This window comes from Moschus berezovskii, chromosome 6 (genome assembly GCF_049115385.1).
Source record: "Moschus berezovskii isolate FMDL1 chromosome 6, NW_MosBer_1.0, whole genome shotgun sequence".
NCBI lineage: Eukaryota > Metazoa > Chordata > Mammalia > Artiodactyla > Moschidae > Moschus > Moschus berezovskii.
Genome location: NC_142465.1, coordinates 122,158,558 through 122,180,747, shown reverse-complemented (window position 1 = coordinate 122,180,747; position 22,190 = coordinate 122,158,558). Strand labels below are relative to the sequence as shown.

General features: G+C 63.1%; 1 protein-coding gene across 3 annotated transcripts in view; it reads right to left on the bottom strand.

The window, feature by feature from the left end:
• TAFA5 (TAFA chemokine like family member 5) overlaps nucleotides 1-22,190 on the bottom strand; it is a 167,835-nt gene that overhangs the window by 58,204 nt on the left and 87,441 nt on the right. For all 3 annotated transcript variants that reach the window (XM_088837581.1, XM_088837579.1, XM_088837580.1), the window contains exon 2: nucleotides 5,102-5,251. In XM_088837581.1, the coding sequence (XP_088693707.1) occupies nucleotides 5,102-5,251 (150 nt within the window). The remainder of the gene's footprint in view (nucleotides 1-5,101; nucleotides 5,252-22,190) is intronic.

Below are 22,190 nucleotides of genomic sequence, written 5' to 3'. Positions count from 1 at the left end.
GGATTCCCCTGAGAGTGGGGCTGCCGGCTCACAGGACAGCTCTTGTTTAATCAGGACCATTCTTCCAGAGCAGCTGCTTCCTGTCACCTCCCGGCACTGGGGTACGAGGCTCTGATTACCCACATCCTTGGCAACACTTGCGATCATCTGCGGCCCGACTGCAGCCACGTTGCGGGGTGTGCGGGTTGTCTTACTGTGGATCTGATGTGCAGGTTCCTGCTGACTCATGGTGGCTGGCGTCTTTTCAGGGGCTTATTAGCTATTCACGTCCGTCTTCTTTGAAGAAGTGTCTACTCAGATCCTTTGACAATTTTCAAAAAATTGTGTTAACTGTCTTCTCATTTTTGAGTGGTAGGAGCTCTTCATATGTTCTGGATAAAAGTCCCTTGTCAGACCCACAATTTGCAAATGTTTCCTCCCGTCCCGTGGGCTGTTTTTTCACTTTCTCCAAGGTGTCCTCTGAAGCCCCAAAGCTTTTCATTTGGCTGCTGCTGCTGCTGCTGCTAAGTTGCATCAGTCGTGTCCGACTCTGTGCGACCCCATAGACGGCAGACCACCAGGCGCCCCCGTCCCTGGGATTCTCCAGGCAAGAACACTGGAGCGGGCGGGCATTTCCCTCTCCGTCATTTGGATGAGGCTTATCTAATCCATCTTCCTCTTCCTGCTTGTGCTTCTGGCATCCTATGAAAGGATCTTTTGCGAAACCCGAGGTCACAAAGAGTTCGCTCAGTTTCCTGCTACGAGTTCTGACGTCTTGGCCCTTGAACACCGAGGACACTGATCCACCTTGAGGTCGTCTGCATACGTGGTGTGCGGCGGGGATCTGACTTCATTCTTCTGCACGCGGAAATCAGGATGTCCCAGTGCTGCCCGTTGAAAAGACTTCTCTTTCCCCATTGAGTGGTCTTGGCATCCTTGTCGAAAATCAGCTGGAGTGCCAGGAGGGTTCATTTCTGGACCCTTGACTCCTTGTGTGTACACATGAGGAGCCTCCTAGGGCTCCACCTGGGAGCCTCTTCTGGGTCTTCACTTGATTCTGAACCACAGAAGCCGTCTGTGCCCAGGCCCCTCCCAAGCCCACCTCCCTGATCCATGCTTCCTGTTCAGAGCCCCTCACGGCCACGCCCGGGACCCTCATGCCTTTAAACTGCTGGGAAGGGTGCCAATGGGCACAGGTGGTTGCCGAGGCGGGTACGGCCACCGAGGGCGGGCCTTGGAGCCCCACACGCCCTCCCCCCTGAGGAGCTGTGATGCTCTACCCCGACTGGCGGCGGCACAGGCAGGCACAGCCGGTGAGCACGCTTGAGGCCCGGGGCCCCGGCTCCTGGGCCCCCTGGAAAGGAAAGGCGCACGACGTGGCCTGGCCCTAACGTTGAGGCACGTGACCTGGAGGCATCTGTCCTCTGCTTGGGAGCACAGGGCGTGGTGCCTGGTGGACAGGCGGGCTCCCATCAGAGGTGGCGGGCAGCAGCATCGGCCAAGGGGCCCTGCAGGGCCTTTGGAGAGCCTGGCCGCGGACCCTCCCCAGGCCGCACCAGTCCTGGCTACAGCCTCCTGCCCAGGGCCGCGGTGGCCCTCACAACAGTCCTGCCCTCCGCCGCCCACGAGGCTCCGGGGTCCCTGTCGGGCCCCACCTGGACTCTAACCCTCGCTTCCCCGCACAGCCAGGGCCCTGCTGCTGCTGAGAGCACCTCCGCTCTCCCCACTGCCTGTGCCCGGCCCAGGCACCGTGCTGCTTCCTCTGCTTTGATTCCTTTCAAAAGAGTTTCAGGAGAATTCAGCCGGTGGGGGAGGACCTCTCTTTATAAGGAAAGAGGCCAGTTCAGGGAGGTGGGCTGCTTGTGGATGGATGGCCTGCTGTGTCTGGGCGGGGTGTGGCTTGGGGTCCTGGCCTCGGTCCTCCCAGGGGTGCTGCGGGGGCATCGGGACCGCCGGGGAACCTGCCTGGGGGGTTGCCCATAGCCCCAGAGCCTCTGGGAGCAGCAGAGCTGTGGGAGGAGGTGCCCCCTGGGGGGGTGCCGCTCTGTATCTGGGCAGGGACGGTGGGTTTGTTTGCTTGAGAACCTCTTTCCATGACGGTCCCATGAGTGGGAGCGGCCCCAGGCAGGTACTGGGTCACCTGCATTCGGGGGGGGAGGGGTGTTGGTTTCAGTTTGTCGGGAAACACTTCAGGTTCTGAAACACGGCCAGGAGCTCCCGTCTGACCACCAGCCCTCTCCTTTCACAAAGAGATGCTCTCCTGGTGAGCTCCTGTTCATCCTTCAGTACCCTGCTCAAATGTTCCCTTAGAGATGCAGCTTTGCCAAGGTCACACGTAGGAAGAGATGGCTGTACTCTGGGGCCCCACAGCCTGGACCCCAGCCCCCCAGCACCGCATGTACTAGGTCCTGGACAGCCTAAGAGTCAATCTCCCTTCCAGCTCTCCTCCCTCCAGGAGCAAACACCTTCTCTGATGGAACGACTGAGTGGGTGAATACGTGAATGATATTAATAAGTAAGTGAGCGGAGGCAGCTGGGCTCCGGCATTTCAAGGCCCCGTGTTTACTGAACATGGGGGTGGGGTCAGCACACGCCCTCCCGCCCAGTTTAAGCCCCGCTCACACGGAACTCCACTCCCCCCCCCCCACACACACAGGCAGAGCGAGTTTCCTGTTCACCGACACAATCCACAGGTGAGGAGACTTATTATGCACACCGAGAAGCAAACAGAAAAGCAAAAATTAAATTAGATGGCAGCCTGGAAATGCCCACTGTGCAAAAAAATGCCAGCTAACTGGTTTGCAAGGCCTCGCCTGCAAACGGCCGGGTTTAATTTGGGTCTCTGGGACCCGGCTCCTGAGGCGCGGGGAGCTCGCCGGAGAGGGGCGAGGACACGGTTTCAGATGAGCAGACCCGGATTCAATTAGTAATCAGTTCTGACCCGACTCCCTGGTAGGCGCGCAGAGCTAACGAGCAGAGGGGAGGGGAGCGGGGCTGTGAGCTCCCGCCAGGCCTGCGCCTCCCCGTCCCTCCCTCCTGGCCGGGAAGAATCCATCAACGCCAGCCAGAAGGCACTAGAAGGCTCTCGGCCGTCTGGAGTTACAGGAGCTGCAGACACACAGGACGTGGGGACTTAGCCCAGCTCGCTGGGGTCACTATGATCCACCCGGGACCTGAGGGGCTGACCAGGTCCAGGGTCACTGCAGCGGCCTTGCGTAAGCCAGGAGGAGCCCTGGTGATTGTTTCAGAGAAGGGTCCCAAAGGCAAGGATGCTAGCACCACGCATGAACATCTGGCTGTTCAATCACAGCCCGTACACGGGACACTGATGGGTAGGTGCTCTTAACAAAGACAGACTAGGCTTCTTAGAGACAAAAATGGCTCCAGACCCTCAAAGGGTGCCAGCGGCCCCGGCAGCACCCTTCCACTCGCTCCAGCCCCAGATGGCAGGTCCTGTCCTTCCAGGCGCCCCCGACATGCCCAGGGAGCCCTTCCAGACCAGCAGCCATGGCCACAGGCCTGAGGGAAGTGGGGTGGGTCCTGGGGGTGGGGGGTGGTCCCAGAGCCCTGCATGCCCCCAAGGAGCTTCTGGACACCGCAGGCTCTGCGGGTGAGGCCCCTGCAGCCAAAGGTGCGCAGGGCACCAGGGCCTGGACCGGTGAGCCCCTCACCCAGGGCTTCCCTGTCCTGCTAGAGGCCCGGAGGGGCCAGAGCTCTGGGCTCCAGGCCCCGAGCAGAGTCACCGTCCGGCCAGGTCCCCGGCCAGCCCTCAGAGAGGCTGCTGCTGACCCGGCGGGTTCCTGAGTTAGCCTGTCCCTGGGGGTGGGGCTCACAGCTCTGCTGATCCCTTCCTTGGGGGCCTTTCTCGCTGTGGGGGCTGTCCTGGGACCCGCCGGCTCCTCAGAGACTGTCCCCCAACTCGGATGACACGTCCCCACTCCCGACGAAGGCCTGCCCCCACTGCTGGTGAATCTCTGGCCTCAGAGCCCAGAGCTCGCCCGTGTGTGCACGCCCGTCACCTCTCTGACTCCTTCACCACCGTCCCCCGCAGGCACGGTGAGTCTCCCGGATCAGAGCAGAGGAAGGCTCCGGGCAGAGGCAGGAGACTGAACCAGGACCCCACGTTCTGGGTCAGAGCAGGGGCTGGGGGGCGGCACCACTCTGGGTGGGGGCAGGAGACTGAACCAGTGGGCCTGGACCCCAGAGCCCACACAGAAGCCCTAGGGGAGCAAGGGCTCAGCCGGAAGAGCCCGGGTCCAAGTCCAGCTCCGGGTGACCCCGTGTGACCCCACCGCCCCTGCGGGATGGACTGGCTAATACCTTGGAGCTGGCCTCAGGGACTGCTGTGACTGCGTCTCCCCCAGTCCCCTGCAGAACCAAGCCCCCCACACACACCCTGTGCAGGGCCACCCATCCCAAGGAACCCGGACCAACACAGCAGCCCCCAGGAGCCCCCATGCCACCTGGAGAGTGAGTCTGCCCTGCCAGAGGCACCTGGCTCCCTCGCCCACTGCAACCTGTGCCCTCCCAGCTCTCCAGCTGCCCCGCCCCTAGCTGGTATCATCACCAGACCCCTGCTGGACCCACTGTGTCGGCCTTGAATGCCCAGGCATCCTGCTGGCCCCCCCGGGTCAGTGCCCTGCACCCCACACGGCGCCCACAGCATCGCCTGCACCCATGTCAGTGCCTGACGGAAGGTGAGGGGCTCCTCTCTGTGAAGATCGAGGATGGTCCCAAAGGCAAGGACATTAACAAGACACGTCTCATTCCCCAGACGGCTCAGCCTCCGGGGAACCGCCAGCCCACCTCCCAAGCGCATTGGCTGTCCTGGGAGCCTGGGGAACCTGCCACCTGCCAGGCTGGAGGGCGACAGCAGCCTCATGGGCATTCAGGCCCCCTTTCCCCATGGCACCACCTTGAACCGCTCTGTCCACGGCAAACTTGACTGGCCAAGGAATGCCCTTGGGCCACGTGGGCAGTGTCCCAGCCCCCATGCCCACAGGCAGCCCAAGGAGCCTGCTGGGGGCCCCGTCCAGCGGGAGGCCCATCCAGTGAGCAGGGGGCCTGGGCGAAATGTCCTGGATGGCGGGGGGGCAGGTGCTGGGGGGTCCTGGGCTCTTACCGTCCACGCAGGCGGGTCGGGCTCGCGTGGTGCCCGCGATCTGCCCCTTTCTGCAGGCACAGCGGGCTGTCTGCCGGGCGATCGTCCTCCGCGGCTGGCTGCTGTCGCGGTCCAGCGTCACAATCTCACAGGTGCCGGCGGCCAGCTGACCTGCAAGAGACGCACAGGCGAGCTCAGTGGACGTGCTCCGGGGACCAGCCCACACGATGCTCACGCTGCGCCCACGAGGCGCCCGCCCCACGGAGAGGACCCAGTGCGGCGTGGGGACGGGTGTCGCTCCCCGAGGGCCATCCGAGCCGCCGCCAGCGATGCCATCAGCCCTGCCTGTGAATGCCGACGAGCGCGCAGGTGGCCCTGGTGCCCTAACCGTTCACGCAGCGGGGCGCTGGAGGCCCTGCCCTCGCGCCAGGACGTTACCTGTGGGCAGTCTCGGTCACGGCCAGAAAGGAAGGAGGGAAGGGCCCGACCCCCAGTCCCGAGTCAGGAGCGGGGCTGCGCGGAGCTGGGCGATGGGGGCCTGGGCTGATCGGGTCAGCCCGGCTGAGCAGGGGGACCAAACCCTCTCCCAGGACCTCTGGGGGCTGCGCCGGCTGCCACTCCACCGGGGAGAGCTGGCCGCATGTGCTAAACTCCAGGCCGTGCCGCCCAGGGTCTCCTCTGCCCCGGTGGGCACACACCCATTCACGCGTGTGCACGAGAACTGCACACACACACACAGTTATACAGAAGGTGCAAACACATGCACTCCACACGCCTGGCGCATGCACACGGCGGACAGCTTATACGGATGTAGGACTGCGGTGTGAACATGCCAGGGCCAAGAGGCACACAGACCCTGAGACACACAGACACGCGCGCACGCGCACACACACACACCACACACACACACACCACACACACACCCCCCCACACACACACCACACACCCCCCCAACACACACCCCACACACACCACACACACACCCCCCACACACACCACACACACCACACACACCCCCCCACACACACCACACACACCACACACACCACACACACACCACACACACACACACCACACATACACACACACCACACACACACCACACACACACCATACACACACACACACCACACACACACACATACCACACACACACCACACACCACACACACACACACACCACACACACACAACACACACATCACACACACACACACCACACATACACACACCACACATACACACACCCCACACATACACACACACCACACACACACCACACATACACACACACCACACACACACCACACATACACACACACCACACACACACCACACATACACACACACACCCCACACACACATCACACACACACACCCCACACATACACACACACCACACATACACACACACCACACACACACCACACACACCCCCCCCACACACACACCCCCCCCACACACACATACCACACACACACCACACACACACACACACACCAGACACACCCCCCCCACACACACACCACACATACACACACACCACACACACACCACACACACACACACCACACACACACACACACCCCACACACACACACATACCACACACACACCACACACACACACACCACACACACACACACACCCCACACACATTCCCCCACAAAAACACACCACACACACACACCACACACACACACACCACACACACACACACCCCACACACCACACACACCCCACACACACACCCCACACACACCCCACACACACACCCCACACACACACACCCCACACACACACACACACACCACACACACTACACACACACACCCACACACCACACCCACACACCACACACACACCACATACACACACACCACACATACACAGCACACACACACACACACCCCACACACACACACCACACACACCACACACACACACACCACACACACACCACACACACACCACACACACACCACAGACACACACACACACACCACACACACCACACCCACACACACCACACACACACACACCACACACACACCACACACACACACCACACACACACACACACACACACCACACACACACACACACCACACACACACACCACACACACACCCCCCCCCCCAACACACACACCACACACATACCAGCCAGGGAGAGCAGTCATCGCTCTGAGAAGCTGGCGTGGCGAGTGTCCCAGCAGCAGGGCCCGCCCCCCGTAAACCACGAGCTCTGAGCGGTCGCACTGGTTGGGGTGGCCCAGCCGCTCGCCCCAGGAGGCCCCACGTGCTCCCTGAGCCCGGCCGGTGCCCCAGGTCATCCCCGCCGCGACCCCAGGCACCACAGCACTCCTGGTGGCCCCTCCCCACCGCGGGCCAGATTGTGCCCCGCCACGTGGCCATGGCCTCCACCAGGGCGCCCTCTCACTCTGCCACACTCTCATTCCCTCAGCAAATAATAAGCACCTACTGTATGCTGCCTCCAGCGTAGCTCTGGGACCACCGTAGGAGAAAGTGGGTGGGACGCGGCCCCGAGGGGCCCTCCCAGCTCGGGGACTGTCCGCCCCATGAGCTCGGCAGGGAGACAGGTCGGGTGCATGCTGCAGCTCATGACAAGGGAACCGCAGGGAGGTGATACCCAGGACAGGGGCCCTACCTGCAGGAGTGTGGGGGGCAGAGTCCACCCTGCAGGGGACCAGCTGGCGGCCTCCAGCCCCAGGGGCCCTTCGGATGCACTGGGTCACCTCTGATCCCCTCCTCCAGGCAGACCCCTGTACAGACCCATCCTGCCTTTTTGTCCCTGAGGTCACCTCCAGGTCCCCAGCCCAGCCTGGGGCCGGGTCCAGGGCAGCATCACACGAGCTGGCAGGACAAAGTGCCGGGAGTAGCAACCAGCTCCGTTGGCCCAGAGCCACCGGGGTCGCCCTGACCAGGGGAAGCTGCACCTGGGTGTGACCTCACCCAGGAGGACCAGGGGTGTCTGCACCGCCCGGTCCCGGGCTTGGAGGGGGCTGTGCACAGTGACCCCAAGCCAGCCACCTGGGGCCCGTGGTGGGCAGCTCACGGGGCCACACAGGCGCAGTAGGAGGGATGCGGGGCCCTGGGCACCTCCTCCCAGACCGTCGGGACCTCCCTGTTCCTGAGAAGAGCCCCTTCTCAGGCCGACACCGCACAGCCTCCTGAAGCTGAGGCTGCAGCGGCAGCAGCCTGTTTAACGTACTTGAGCTAGTTACCCGCAAAATTATAGACAACACCAGGACCAGGGCGACAAGAGACGGACAGAGGCGTACGTCAGTCAGCAGACACACAGGGGTGGCAAGGACGCGTCCCGGGAGGACGAGGAGGGTGCGTCTGGTGACAGGCGGGGCTCAGCCTGCAGGGCGCGGTTTCGGGGGCTCAGGCGAGGATGCGGGTTCGCACTGCCCTGTGCAGTCGTTAACTCTGTGCGGCGCAGGCTCTGTCCAGCTGTTATTTAAGCTCTGGGGCTGCTCCGCTGTCCCCGGTCCTCATTGCAGCCCACCCGGGCCGTCTTCTGGGCATTTAGGGGCGTAGCCTCTGCTGCAATGTTCTGGCTGAGTGAGTCAACTTGGCCAGGTTTCGTTTAGTCCCTGAGCCAGAGCAGGCAGGATGGCTGGTCACCAGCTCCTCGCTGTCCCCAGGATGGTCCCCAAACCAGGGCGGCCAGCACCCAGACCCAAGCCTAGCCCCTGGACAGTCCAAAGGCAGCTCAGGAGTCACTTCTCAGAGCCAGGAGCACTGTGTAACCTGGTAGGGGTGTCGGCGGGGGCGGTCCACATGGAGAGGGCAGCCAAGGCTGGCCTGAGGGGCGAGGGCTCTGCGGTGACTCGGCAGGGCCAGGTCCTCCCAGCAGCGCCCAACTGCCCGCCCCCGGAGCCCACGCCAGCCGCTGTATCCAGGCTGCACTGACATCCATCTGGGAGGTGTCTGGCAGGATGGATGACAGGACAAAGGTTCAGGCCGCCTTGACGGGCACTTGGAGGGGAAGGCCTCGAGTGATCACGGACATCAGCCTGTGCCTGGACAAGGACGAAACCAGGGCGGACGAGGCGGCCGGAGGGGCCGGAGCTGACCACCGGCTGGGTCGCCACTTGGCACATATGTGGTGAGGAAGACCCGGGCCCGGGGCAGGTCCCGACAGGAAGGAGGGCCCGGGCAACGAGGCTGCTCTGCCCTCGGAGAGGGTCCGGACGCGCCGGGGCGCTGGCTGTGGGGCCGGCCTGACCTCCCTGGACAGGAACGGGCCTGGGAACTCCAGACCCCGACCCTGCCGGTGCGGGGACCCTGGAGGAGAGGGGGCCGTGCCAGGGGTCAGCGGTCAGACCCCAGCCTGCAGAGGAAAGGCTGCCAGCCACCTGCAACGGACCAGAAATATGGGAGGCCAAGTGCCAGCCGGGCAGATGCGACACGCTGCCACTTAGTGCCAACTGTACCTTTCCCCTCTAACCCTCCGTCCCACCGCTGGCCACAGAGGCAGAGAGTCCGACAGTCCCGGCCACGCCAGGCAGTCAGGGCCCCCACCCCGTCCTGCCCCAGTGACCCTGCCTGGTGCTGCTGCACGGGGGACCCGTCAGGAAGGATGGGAGTAATCGGGGGACAGCCCACGCTGACGGACAGATGAGCCTCAGGGCTCGGAGCATGACACCCGCCTTCTCCCAGCTTGAAGATGAGCCTTTGAACGAGCTCACCCTGCCCTGTGGGTCAGCCCCTGGCCACTCCCGTCAGCACAGCCGGGAAGTATCATTGTGGCTTTTCCAGCAAAGCCCCCGATCGTATGCAAGCCCCCAGCAGCCCGCTGACCCGTCCCAGCCAGCTCCCTCCGGTCGCTGCTCCTTCTGTCCACAGCCACGTCCTCCCCCCAAGCCCGGAATCCAGATGAGCTGGGACGAGAAGGGCCGGTGGTGGCCCCTCCCGTGGCCGGCGCGCCTTCTGGAACCTTCCGTGTGAGGAGCCCCCTGGGTGCCTCCCAGCCTGTCCCGCAGCCTCCAGACACAGGAAGGGCCCCAGGGGAGCAGGGGGAGGGAGCAGAGGGTCCCCTCACGGCCGCCAGCTCCAGGAGTGGCCTTGGCTTACAGACGCCCACCCGGCAGGCCCTCCTGAGATGCTTGCCTGGGTGCCCCGAGGGCCCGGCCTTTTCACCCGCAGGAGAGCAGGTGCAGGAGGGACCTGTAATACGAAGGGAAGAAGGCAGGCTGCGAACCTGGCAGTGAAATGGGTTCTCTGGGAAAGAGACCAGAGCCTGCACTCGAGTTCCCCGCAGCAGTGCCACGGCGGCCCCCGCGGTCAGCCAGTGTCCTGCCCCCAGCCAAGCCCCCCGCCCCCAGCACGCAGGCTCACCCAGGCTCAGAGAGGAGCTGCAGGGGCGCTGCGTGACCCAAGCTAGCAGAAGCCACTGTGGGCCGTCGGGGACCACCCCTGCTGTCTCCACAACAGCTGGCTGGCCACCTGCAGAGGACAGGGCGGCGCCCGGAGGCGGGACGCGCATCCTTGGGATGTGAGATCACAGAGCCGGCTGCCAATGGGGCTGCGAGACGGAAACGCAGGAGCCGATGGAGGCCCCCGAGATGCCCCTGCAGCCGCCACATTGGGGCGACGGAAGCCTCCCCCAGGAGCAGCTGTGGGTTCCCGGTTCTGGGCCATCAGTCAGGCAGGGGAGGGTCATCAGAGGCGGCCCAGGCTGGGCCTGCAGAGGGCAGATGGCTCTAAGGTCGGCTGTGGTGTGTGGGTCTGTGCTCTGCCCTGGAGAATGCTGGGTGGGGACCAGGCCCCCCAGGACTCACAGGCCCAGCACCGGCCCCTCCCTGCTGCACCGCCGGCCTTCCCAGGCCCCTGGCCCACCCTCCATGCCATCAGAGCCCTGCTCCCCTCAGCTATGCCTTTGCCTTGCCAGGTCCACGCGGGGCCCGCCCTACTTACAACCACAGGCCTTGCAGTCCTCCCCCTCTAGCTGGGAGGGGCGAGGTGCTCAGGGAGAACACTGGTGGCCACGCAGCCCACTCCCTGTATCAGGACAGACTCCACAGGGGTGTGGGCGAGGCCTGCAGGTCAGAGCTGGATGCACCCCCAGGCGCCCTGTGACGTCTCCATGGGAGGGGCCATCTGAGCCTGGATTCCAGCGGGCTGGTCTTGCCCCAGGGGGCTCCGGGCCGTCCGGCGGGTGCTCTACTCTGTCTCCTGGCCTGCACGCTGAGTGGGGCAGACCCCACCTCTCCACCCCACACTCCCTGGTGTGCCTGCAGGGCCCATGTGGGGTCACAGCCTCCTCAGTCAGAGTAGACTGCTTGGGGAAAAGCAATGGACCCCGAGCGGTTAGGGTGATGAGGGTGGGCACAAGCCATCCGCTGCCGTGGGTCTCCTCGCTAGGGTCACAGCCATTTGACAGGCTCTGGGGTCACAGACAGCAAGACCCCGAACTCAGAAAAGGGGTTACAAATGACCCCATGTAGCCAGGAGAAACATGGCCCCAGAGAGGCCCATGCCCTAAACCCTAGAGCCTCACACAAGCGAGCATCGCCTTAACTAGTGGAGATGTGGGTGAAGGTCCTGAGTGTGGCCCTAACGCTGGTACCCGCGGCATCACAGGGTCCCTCTAAGGGGGCAGAGGGAGCCTAACCACAGAGAGGGGAGGTCAGGTGATGCTGGGCTCAGAGGCTGGAGGAAGGAAGCGGCCATGAGACACAGAATTAGGTAAACACAAGCGACAGACGCCCTCCTGGAGCCTCTGGGGGGACCCAGCCCTGCCTGCACCTTGACTTCGGCTCAGTGAGACCCGCGTCCACTTGTGACCTGCAGGAGCACGAGAGAGGGTGGTGTGTTTGAGCTGCAGCCCTGGCGAACAGGCCCTGGGCAGCGGCCGCACCGCCGTCACCAGACCCCGGCACTGATGACCAGGGACCACTGAGGCTGGGCCCGGTGGGCACGGGCCTCCAGATGTTGGTTCTGGGAGGCAGAGCCCGCGGTGAGTGGGCCAGTCAGTGTAGCCCACATGGCCCCCACTCTGGGTTTTGCTGGGGGTGTCAGAGGCAGAGGAGCCCCACGCCTGGGTCCTGGAGAGCTCCCTCCCCAGCTTGGAGATGGTTCTGGGCCAGCTCCTTCCTGGAAACGCGGGGAGAGGGTGCGGCCAGCCCCGGCCACAAGGACAGGTGTTGAGCTGATTAGCAGGGCATGGTCCCTGGCGGGAGCCCAGGTGGCCTGGCAGAGGGGCCAACACCCCAGAAGTCTCCCTGGCAGGTCTCAGCCACAGCAATGGGGCTCAGGGGACCTTCAGAAGTGGCTGAGGCTCTGGGGACCCGGTGAGGGCGCAGAGCAGGGTGGCCGGGGGCTGACCCTCCCGGATGTCCCTTAAGGCGAGCACGAGACCCCTCTGTATTCCGAGTACAGCCCCCAGCTGGAGACTGCAGGGCCCCTGTCTGCCGCGCACTTCCGCAGCTTGCGGGATCCACCTCACTTCTCTGGGTGTAACCTTCTCCCCAGCAAGGCGGGACGGTCCAGGGTCCGGGCCACGGCTCCCTGGGCTGGCCCTTGGCCTGGCTGCCTGGTTTCAGGCGGAGAAGCGGGGAGTGAAGCCTGCTCCCGGATGCACTGCCTGCCTTCACGGACAGTGAGGGGGACCGAGCACGGCCACCGTTCTCCTTGAGGCAGCTCACCGCCCCGAAACGTCCGTTACAAAGCGCCCGGCCAGTCCAGCTGGCTCCCCGTCAATTATCCCCACGAACGTGTCTGTTAATGAGGCGAGCGCGACTGGCGGGTCCCTGCGGCGCCGGGGGCCCGGCCCGAGCTGGACCGGAACGCTGTTGGCACACATCGTAAACACGGGGTAATTACGCCGCGGTTTACGACTTCACAAAGGTCGATAAAAGGCACGCAGCATCACTCTGCATTGGAGCAGCCCAAGACAGAGACGCCAGAGAACGGGGCAGACCCCTGCCTCGGGGCCCCACTCCCCTGGGTCTTGCCCACCCGGCCCCCATGGTGCCCAGCACCGGTCAGAGCCAAGCCTGGAGATGCCATGAACCGCGGCCTCCCCTGCAACCAGGAGCCCAGCGCCGTTTTGCCAGTGGGGCCCTGGAGAAGCGGGCACCTGCTGTGTCAGCAGCATCGGGAATACCTTGGCTGGGCCTCTGGACTCCGGCCCCATCCCCACCCCAGTCCCCCGGGGCCCTCCCCTTGGGCAGGGTCTGGCCTCTCCTGGCCCTATACCCTGCACCACAGACAGGACACCCTGGGGCTCCAAGGCACCAGGAGCCCAGTGGAATCACAGGGTCACGCTGGGCGATTCCCTGGATGGGGCTGGGCATCCGGCGGGGCCATACAGACCATCGCCGGGGAGAAGGGGCCCTGCGAGAGGTCCCCCTGCCCCACACGTCCAAGACCCTGCCGTCCCCGACCTTGCTCCAGAGAGGCAGCATTGCTGTTTGTAGTGACTGCCTCCACCGTGAGCAGCGTGCTTCTGGCAGGCAATGGGAGAAGTGGCTACTTGGGCCACGAGGCCCCCAAGGGTGGTCTGCCCCTCCCATCCTGATCCAGAGCCTCTCCCCAGGGTCCCGGCCTCCAAGCAGCCTGGGTCACCCTGTGGGCCAGGCAGAGCCAAACTCCTTTTCCAAGAAGAGGAAACAGAGAAACAGGGGCCCAGCCACCCCCGGAGGCTGGCCTCAGCGGCCTGTAGACGTGCCCCTGCTGTGGGGTGAGGCCCCCTTCAAAGGCTCGGCTACCTGAGGAGAGTCCACAGAGTTCTGATGCATCGGGATGCTTAGCCACCCCTGCTCGCTCCCAGAATCAGGGTCTCCAGGGTAGCCCCAGCCACATCCATGTTTCAGGTCAGAGGTCAGAGCTTCTGCAGCACCTGCCCGGCCGGCCCCACAAAGAAGGGAGAATCTGAGGATGCAGATTCCTGCTGCGGCCTGGGGCACTCAGCAGCTGTCACAGCAGGGCCGCCAGCCCCGCAGCCCAGGGACAGGCCCCCAGGGAGCCCATCTTCCCCACCTGCACCCTGGGATCCAGTGGCTTTTGACCTGTGCCTGTTCCCAGGTCCCCACCTGCCACACAGTCCTCACCATGGGTGCTGTGCCCGCCTGCCAGGCCGGGTCTGCTCATTGCTGTCGGCACAGAGCAGGCACTGTCCATGGGTATGGATGGATAGATGGGTGGATGGATGGACAGATGGATGGATGGGTGGATGAATGATCGACTGATGGACAGATGAACAGATGGGTGGATGCATGAGTATCGGATGGATGATGAATTGATGGACAGACGGATGGATGGATGGGTGGATGGACAGATTGATGAGAAGGTAGATGGATAGATGGGTGGCTGGATGATGGATTGATGGACAGATAGATGGATGGGTTGATGGATGGACAGAGGGAGGGAGGAAGGGGAAGCAGCTGACCATGAGGTTCTCTCAGGGTCCATTCTCTCTGACCAGGGCCTCAAGGCTGGAACAGTGTGGGGCTCCCAAGAACAGGTGCTGGATAAATAACCTGGCAGGACCAAGATCCAAACCCCACGGGCTGGCTGGCTGGAGTCCCCAGCTCCCCTGTAAAGATACTCGCACGAAGGGCTGAGAACGCCAGCCGACCAACATGGGCAGCCACAGCCTTTGAGACTCGCACTCGGGGATCGGATTCAACTGTCCTCTGCAAGGACAGCAGAGCCAAGTCAGGAGCCGAGGAGGCGGCCAACCTAGGCACGCTGACCGTGCACAGTGGCAAGGGCGGCATCCCGGGCAGCAGCGAGGGGTGAGGGGCCCACAGCAGGGCAGCACTTCAGGAAGGCGAGGGTGGGAGCCTGTGGCAGGCCTGGAAGGCTGGCCCGGACCCATCGGACGGATCCATCTGCAACCTGGGCTTCAGGCTCAGCCACGGCGTCTGCTCTTGCGGGGGCCTGAGCCATCAGTCACCAGACAGAATCCAGCCTCTGGTGCTGGCGCAGGCACAGAGCAAGAGGCCGAGGCGTCCTGGGGCAGAGGGGCTGGGGTCAGAGGCGGGGAGGGGGCCTGGCTCCGCCCATCCTCCAGCCTGGCCACCCGGAACCCAGACTCACTTTGCTTCCTTTTCTTTCTTCCTTTCCGGTTGGATTTGACATGGGGGTTTCAATAACACCCTGCAGCGCTGAGCCCCACAAACACCCAGGCTGCAGCGCCCAGGGCCTGGGGCTCGGACATGTACGGCTCAGAGACAAGGGAAGTGGGATCTGACTTCAAGGAGGAGGACTCTGCCAGACAGTGTGCGGCCGGGCCGTCTCCGTCCTGATGCTGCCCCTCAAGTGGACGCTGGGGCCGCCCATCCCTGTGTGAGCGTCTGCCGAGGTCATCAGCATCCCCCAACTAGGCCTGGGACTCGGGGCTCCAGCTGTGTCCCGCACCCCCGGGTGCCCCTGACCAGCAACCGTGGGAGAAACGGCACCTCCAACACGGAACTGAGGTTTCCCAGGGCGCGTGCCAGGGCTGGCTCGAGGAGGGGCCGTGGACTCCTCTGCCCAGGAGTCAGGACGCTGAGGCTGGAGGCGGGCTGCTGCCTCGGGAAGTCCCGGCTCACCTGCTCACCCTTCATCCATCTCTGCTTCGTTCTGCACAGATCAGCAGAGCAGCTCAACCGGACAACTCCAAGCCCACCACCCTCGCGGGCAGGGGCGGGACAGGGGGCAGGATGGACGTGAAGGAGCCTCGCAAGCAAAGGGGCTGGAGCACCCACCTCGCCAACAAGGATCCGCCAATGGCCTCAGAGACCACGCAGCCCAGCTCTGCACGCTGCCATGCACCCGAGCGGCTGGATTGCCAACGACGAACATTAAGCTGGCCGATCAATTACTCATCACAGGGCAGAGCCGTCCAGGGTATCTTTATGAGCAAGTAAATCCTGAGCTTGTTCCAATAAAGTATTTACGAGGCCTCTTGCTTCAAAAGTGCACGACGGCCTTTTCTAATTCAATTGACGCGGCAAGAGTAAATATGAAGGCGTGAGTTCAGGAACGCCGACACAGAGTGCCCCGAGTGGACACGGCGGCGCGCACGGCAGGCCTGGGCGGCGGCGCGCACGGCAGGCCTGGGCGGCGGCGCGCACGGCAGGCCTGGGCGGCGGCGCGCACGGCAGGCCTGGGCGGCGGCGCGCACGGCAGGCCTGGGCGGCGGCGCGCACGGCAGGCCTGGGCGGCGGCGCGCACGGCAGGCCTGGGCGGCGGCGCGCACGGCAGGCCTGGGCGGCGGGCACTGGGGACGGCCGCTCTGTGCCCACACAGAGGGGGCAGCCCTGAGACCGGCAGACAAGCCCGCTCCCCCCGTGCCGCTCAACAGAAACGCTGGGGCTCCCTCTGCCGCGGACGCTTTCACACAGCCTGGACCTTAAACCTGAGACCAGACTCCTTGGGTTTGAAACCTGGTGCTGCCTCGGTTTCCCTACCTGAGAAAGGGGCAGAAACAGCACTCCCCGGGAGGAAGTGATCGCTCACCAAGTGCCCCCCCAGAGGCGGGGCCGGGACGTGGCCCTCCCGCTGGGCCCACCTGCCCCCAGCTGCGGGGTCGACAATCTCGGCGCTCACGGCTCACCAGCCAGCCAGACACGCAGCACACACGCCCAGCGGGGAATATCGCCCAGGCTGGTGATCCCTCCAGCCTTGGGGGGGTCCTGAGTGCTACTCTCCCCTCTGAGGAGGCGGCGAGCTGCAGGGGCCATCGTGTGCCAAGCTGCTGCCCCCGGCGGCTCTCACGTCACTCGGCCTAAGGGGCAACGGCTGAGTTGGGGGTGTGCGGGGGCCCAGATCAGCTGTGTATGAACCTCCCGTGGCTCCTGCAATGGATGGCGCCACTGCCAGGGAGGCCTCCAGCAACACAGAGGACAGCCCCCAGCTTCCGGAGGCTCCTGGGCCCCGCCCCACGGAGCTCGGACCCCTGCCCCCATCACCCCTGTCACACGTCCGCTCCGTGACCTGCCTGCCTCCCTGTTATAAGGAACTGTGGGTAGGGCCTGGGGTGCAGTCGGCCAATGGCCCAGGGCGGGCACGGGTCAAGGCAGGCCCGAGCGGTCCTGGTGCCCGTCCCCCCACCAGCCCCCATGGCTACAGTCGGCCATGACCTTTGGACATCAGACTGAGGACGCGTGTGCCTGCCTTACAGAGTGATGCTGCTCTGCCTGCCCTGGACGCCTCGAACCCAGCCTCCAAGGCAGGTGAGGGCTCCAGGACCGTCCTTCTTGCAGCAAACGGCCCTTTCCACACTCGAGTCATCGAAACCTTGGCTCTGGGGTCCGAAGGGCTTTTCTATAACGAGGAGATGGCACATGTCCTGACTCTTCTGCTGCGGGCGCCCAGGGGCTGCTCAGTGCAGACTGAGGGGCCGAGGTGGCCCCAGAAAAATCACGGACCGGCCTGGGATGCCCACCCCACCCGTCCCCAGAGCTTTATTTATGGCTGCTGCAACTTGAATCTCATCAAAGTGTTAGTTGCTTAGTCGTGTCCGACTCTGTGAGCCCGTGGACAGTAGCTCACCAGGCTCTTCTACCCAAGGGATTCTCCTGGCAAGAACACTGGAGTGCATTGCCTTTTGCTTCTCCAGGGGGTCTTCCTGATCCAGGGATTCAACCTGGTCTCCACTGCAGGCGGATTGTTTACTATCTGAGCCACCTTCACTAGATGTTCTTGTTAAGTTCTTCAAACATTTCAAGGTGTAAATAACAATTCTTGTCTCAGGAGCCTTGCAGGCAGGGTCTGCCTTCGCGGCCTCGCCCACATTTCTGGGGGGCCTGCGGCCTCAGCTCCCCTCCCGCAATGCTGTTGCCCCCAACGCCGTCAAACCGACATCCCTCAGCGGAGCAGGCTTTATGAAGGCGCTTCTGCACTTCTGGTGGGGGGCTTATTTGTCCAGTGACTGCACCTGACATCTTCTCCATGCGGGGGTCACACACGTGTCACCGACAAGTGCCCCTCCTTCCTGGACCCCTGAGGACCCCTTCGTGGCCTTTTCTGCAGGACGGCGGGGTGGGAGTCCTTCAGATTCAGTGGGGCCAGCCGCCCCCAGCAGATCTCCAGGGCTCCCCTGTTTGGAAGTGATGCCGTCCTGACGTTGACCAGACCCTCTGCCTCAGTGCGTCACTGCGACAGCCTACTGGGATCTCTGCCCTCCTCCTGAGTCAGCTCGGACGTCACATCCACCAGGAAGCCCCCGACTCCAGCCCCAAACCTGGATCAGCTGCAAGCGCCTGAGTTCCTGAATCAATGACCTGTGAAACCGGACGTGCCAACCCCCGCCTCCTGCCAGAGAGGGTCTCGGGGGAGGAGGAGCCTGCCATTGGACCTACAACAACTCACACCCAGAGCTTGAGAAGAGGCCTCAGGCTTTTGTGGAAGACACTGTGGGGTGGGGTGTGGGGCAGGCTCTTGAGCTCACTGAGAGCCGAGAGAGGATGCAGATCCATGTTCCCTGGGCCCAGCGGTACCTCCGCGTCCAGCCTGGAAATGCCCCGGCCTGGGCCACCCTTCCTGGAGCCTCTGGGCTCACGGGGGGTGTGTGGGGGAGGGGCGGAGCGGCCACTGCCAGGCCATGGCCTCCGCTCAGGAAGGCACCCCCACCCAGGCTGCACGAGCCGCTGCAGGCCTGCACCCTCCACTGCTCCTTGCTCCGTAAGTGCTCCTTCCAGAGGGGCCCGACCCCAGCAAGCAGGGGCCGACCAGCGCTCTCCGGCATCCGAAGGGATCCCAGTCCACTCTCCCCCTGAAGACCAGTGCTTGCCAGCTCCGCGCCAAGGAGCCTCGGAAATCAGGTCCAGGCTCAGAGGCTGTGAAGCCCATGCAGCTGTGGGTCAGGGCTCCTGTGCCTGGGCCACGGAAGCTTTGCCATCCTGCCTGGGGCCCCGGGGTTGGTGGGAGCCTTCCCTTTGCTGGAAGGGGGCCCCGTATGGAGTCACAGGAGCAGGGAAGAGCCGGAGGGCTTTTGGGAACAGAGCCCTGTCCTGAGCTTTCTCAGCTCACGGCGGTGCCGCCACCCCTCAGCACACACACACACACACAGAGGACTGACGCCTTCCCCAAGAACCCTGATCGAAAATGCACCCACCATATCCTCTGCACCACGTGGGTGGGTCAGGATCAGGAACGGCCGCGAAGCTCATGATTTTCCTGCCCAGCATCTGGTCCGGGCAAAGAACACAACCGATATCCCTGGGCCCTGAGACCCAGCACCCTCCCCAGGGCTGGAGCCAGCTGGGGCTCTCTGCCCCAACCCCCAGCCCAGGACACACAGAGAATCGGCATTAAGCACATTCACACTGCTGTGTGACCATCACCGCCATCCTCTCCAGAACTTTCTCATCTTCCCAAAAGGAAACTCTGCCCACACTGGACACTCACCCCTCCCCCACCCTCTCCTTTCTGCATCTGTGGCTTTGACAGCTGCAGGCCCCTCGGACAACCGGAACCGCACAGTATCCATCCTTCTGTGTCAGGCTTCCTCTCAGACCATGATGTCCTCTCATCCATGTGTCAGAATTTCTCTCCTTTTAAGACCCACTAAAATCACTGTGGATGCTGATTGCAGCCATGAAATTAAAAGACGCTTACTCCTTGGAAGGAAAGTTATGACCAACCTTGAGAATATATTAAAAAGCAGAGACATCACTTTGCCAACAAAGGTCCATCTAATCAAGGCTATGGTTTTTCCAGTGGTCATGTATGGATGTGAGAGTTGGACTGTGAAGAAAGCTGATCGCCGAAGAATTGATGCTTTTGAACTGTGGTGCTGGAGAAGACTCTTGAGAGTCCCTTATACTGCAAGGAGATCCAACCAGTCCATTCTAAAGGAGATCGATCCTGGGTGTTCATTGGAAGGACTGATGCCAAAGCTGAAACTCCAATACTTTGGCCACCTCATGCGACGAGTCGACTCACTGGAAAAGACTCTGATGCTGGGAGGGATTGGGGGCAGGAGGAGAAGGGACAACAGAGAATGAGATGGCTGGATGGCATCACCGACTCGATGGACATGAGTTTGAGTAAACTCCGGGAGTTGGTGATGGACAGGGAGGCCTGGCGTGCTGTGATTCATGGGGTCACAGAGAGTCGGACACAACTGAGCGACTGAACTGAACTGAACTGAACGACCTGCTGGGCAGACGGGCCACTGTGTGGGGAAGAGGGTCCTCCTACAGCCGACATTCAGGGGACCCCTAAATCTGAAAGGGCTGGGACAGGTGGGCTGGGGGGGCCGCCCTCACCGCAGGAGATGCCAGAGGCCGGGTGGGGGTCGGAGGGGAAGGGGAGGGAGAGGAGCAGGGGACCCCGAAGCAGGCTCTGGCCTGGCCAGGACAGTGGAAAGGGGGTCCTGCGGAGAAAGGGGGGCCTGAGTGGGAGGCAGAGCTGCCCAGTGGGGGCTCTGCTGGCTCAGGGGCCCTCACAACATGGACGCCACAGCCAAACCAGGTCTGGCCTCCAAGGTGGGCAGGCACCAGGTGAGTGCTCCCTACACGTGGCCACGTGCTCCACGCCGGACAGGACACCCGACCTCAGCGGGCACCAGGATGAGCGGACCTGGGTGAGGGGCCACCGTGTGGGTCCCCAAGCTTGGGTCCACGTCCTGCTACCCCAGGGCACAGGGAGGGCATCTGATGAGCTCAGTAGAGGCATGCGGGACAGTGGGGACCGCATGTGCCTTGGGCCATGGGGACGCCTGGGATGTCACAGCCGGGGCTCACGCATGGGCCCAAGGTTGCTTCAGAGCAGGAAGTAAACGTGCCGACCCCACATCTCTGCCTCTGCTCGGGCGCACAGGTAAGATGCAGGGTGAGGGGTGACGCTCCCCTTGGGAACACGATGGCCAACCCCGAGAGCAGAGGCAGCAGCTGAGGCACTTTTTAGTGCTGCGTCTTTGTGATTACAGGTAAACGTGATGTTTACATAAAAAGCAGAAAGTCAGGGAAGACAGAAAACAAATTTCATGGGTAATCACGCCACCCGAGGAAGCCGCCACAGTGGGCTCTTCAGCACACGCTCAGCCCGTGTTCCCGTGCTGTGTCTCACACACATCCGTGTTTATAAACACGGGTCTCCGGGGTAACCCTGGGAGCGTCGCACCTGCAGCATAAACCCGCTTTCCTTCAGCTTTCAGAGTATCACCTGCGTTCCTATCCCCGTGGCGGGATGAGGGCCGGGGGGGGTCTCTGTGTTGGAGACGCCGGGGGACCCACCCCCTCTGCCCTAGATGGGTTCCCACTCCCACATGACCCCACCAAGTCCGGGGGAGCTGTCCGTGTGTCCCAGGACCAGCTCCCTGAGGCAGGATTTCTGGGGCAGATACCCTGGACGCAGGGCACACACATCCCAGAGGCTGAGCCCGGGGCTCCGTGGCTGAGTCTGCAGAGGGCGATCAGGGCCTCCCCAACCGTCACTCAGCAGGACGAGAGCGCTGAGGCCTCCTGAGGTCTGACCTGTGCTGACTCACAGGCCACAGGGCTGAGCCTCCGCTAACCACCGCCCCGCTGTCTCCTGTATACAGACCCAGCATCCTACTTGGGAGGGAGGCTGCCAAGTCCACTGCCCAGGGCTGTGAACCCAGAACCCAAGCCTTGTGGGCCTAGCGGCTCCCTGGGCCTGACCTTGTGGGCACTTCAGCCCAGGGTTAGCAATGCTCACCCCAGCGGTGGGCAGGGCCCAGGACAGTCACATCCAGACGCTGACCCCTCAGGGCTCCAGACACCAGCAGCCTCTCCTGCCACTCAGGCCAGCTAAACAGATTATAATTATTTCCACTGTGTGCCTTGGAGTGAGAAAGGGTCTAAATTTGGAACCAGTCAGTCTCAAGTTCACATTTGAGACCTGCCAAGTTATTCAAGTTGAACCCTGGGAAAGGCACTTCACCTTCAAACTCTCAAATACCTCCCCTGTAAACCGGGGTGATACCGGCCTTCAATCTACCAGGGCTCTTAGGATTAGACGAGGTGGGGGGTGAAAAACACCTAGCCACAGATTGGTCCCACCACCACCATCTTCCCCGTCACCACCGTCAGTATCACAGACGTGCGCTTGCTGGGTTGGCCAGGTGCCACCAAGCCTCTGCCCGCTCCGGCTCTGCTCCGTGCCCCTCTCTTCCTGAA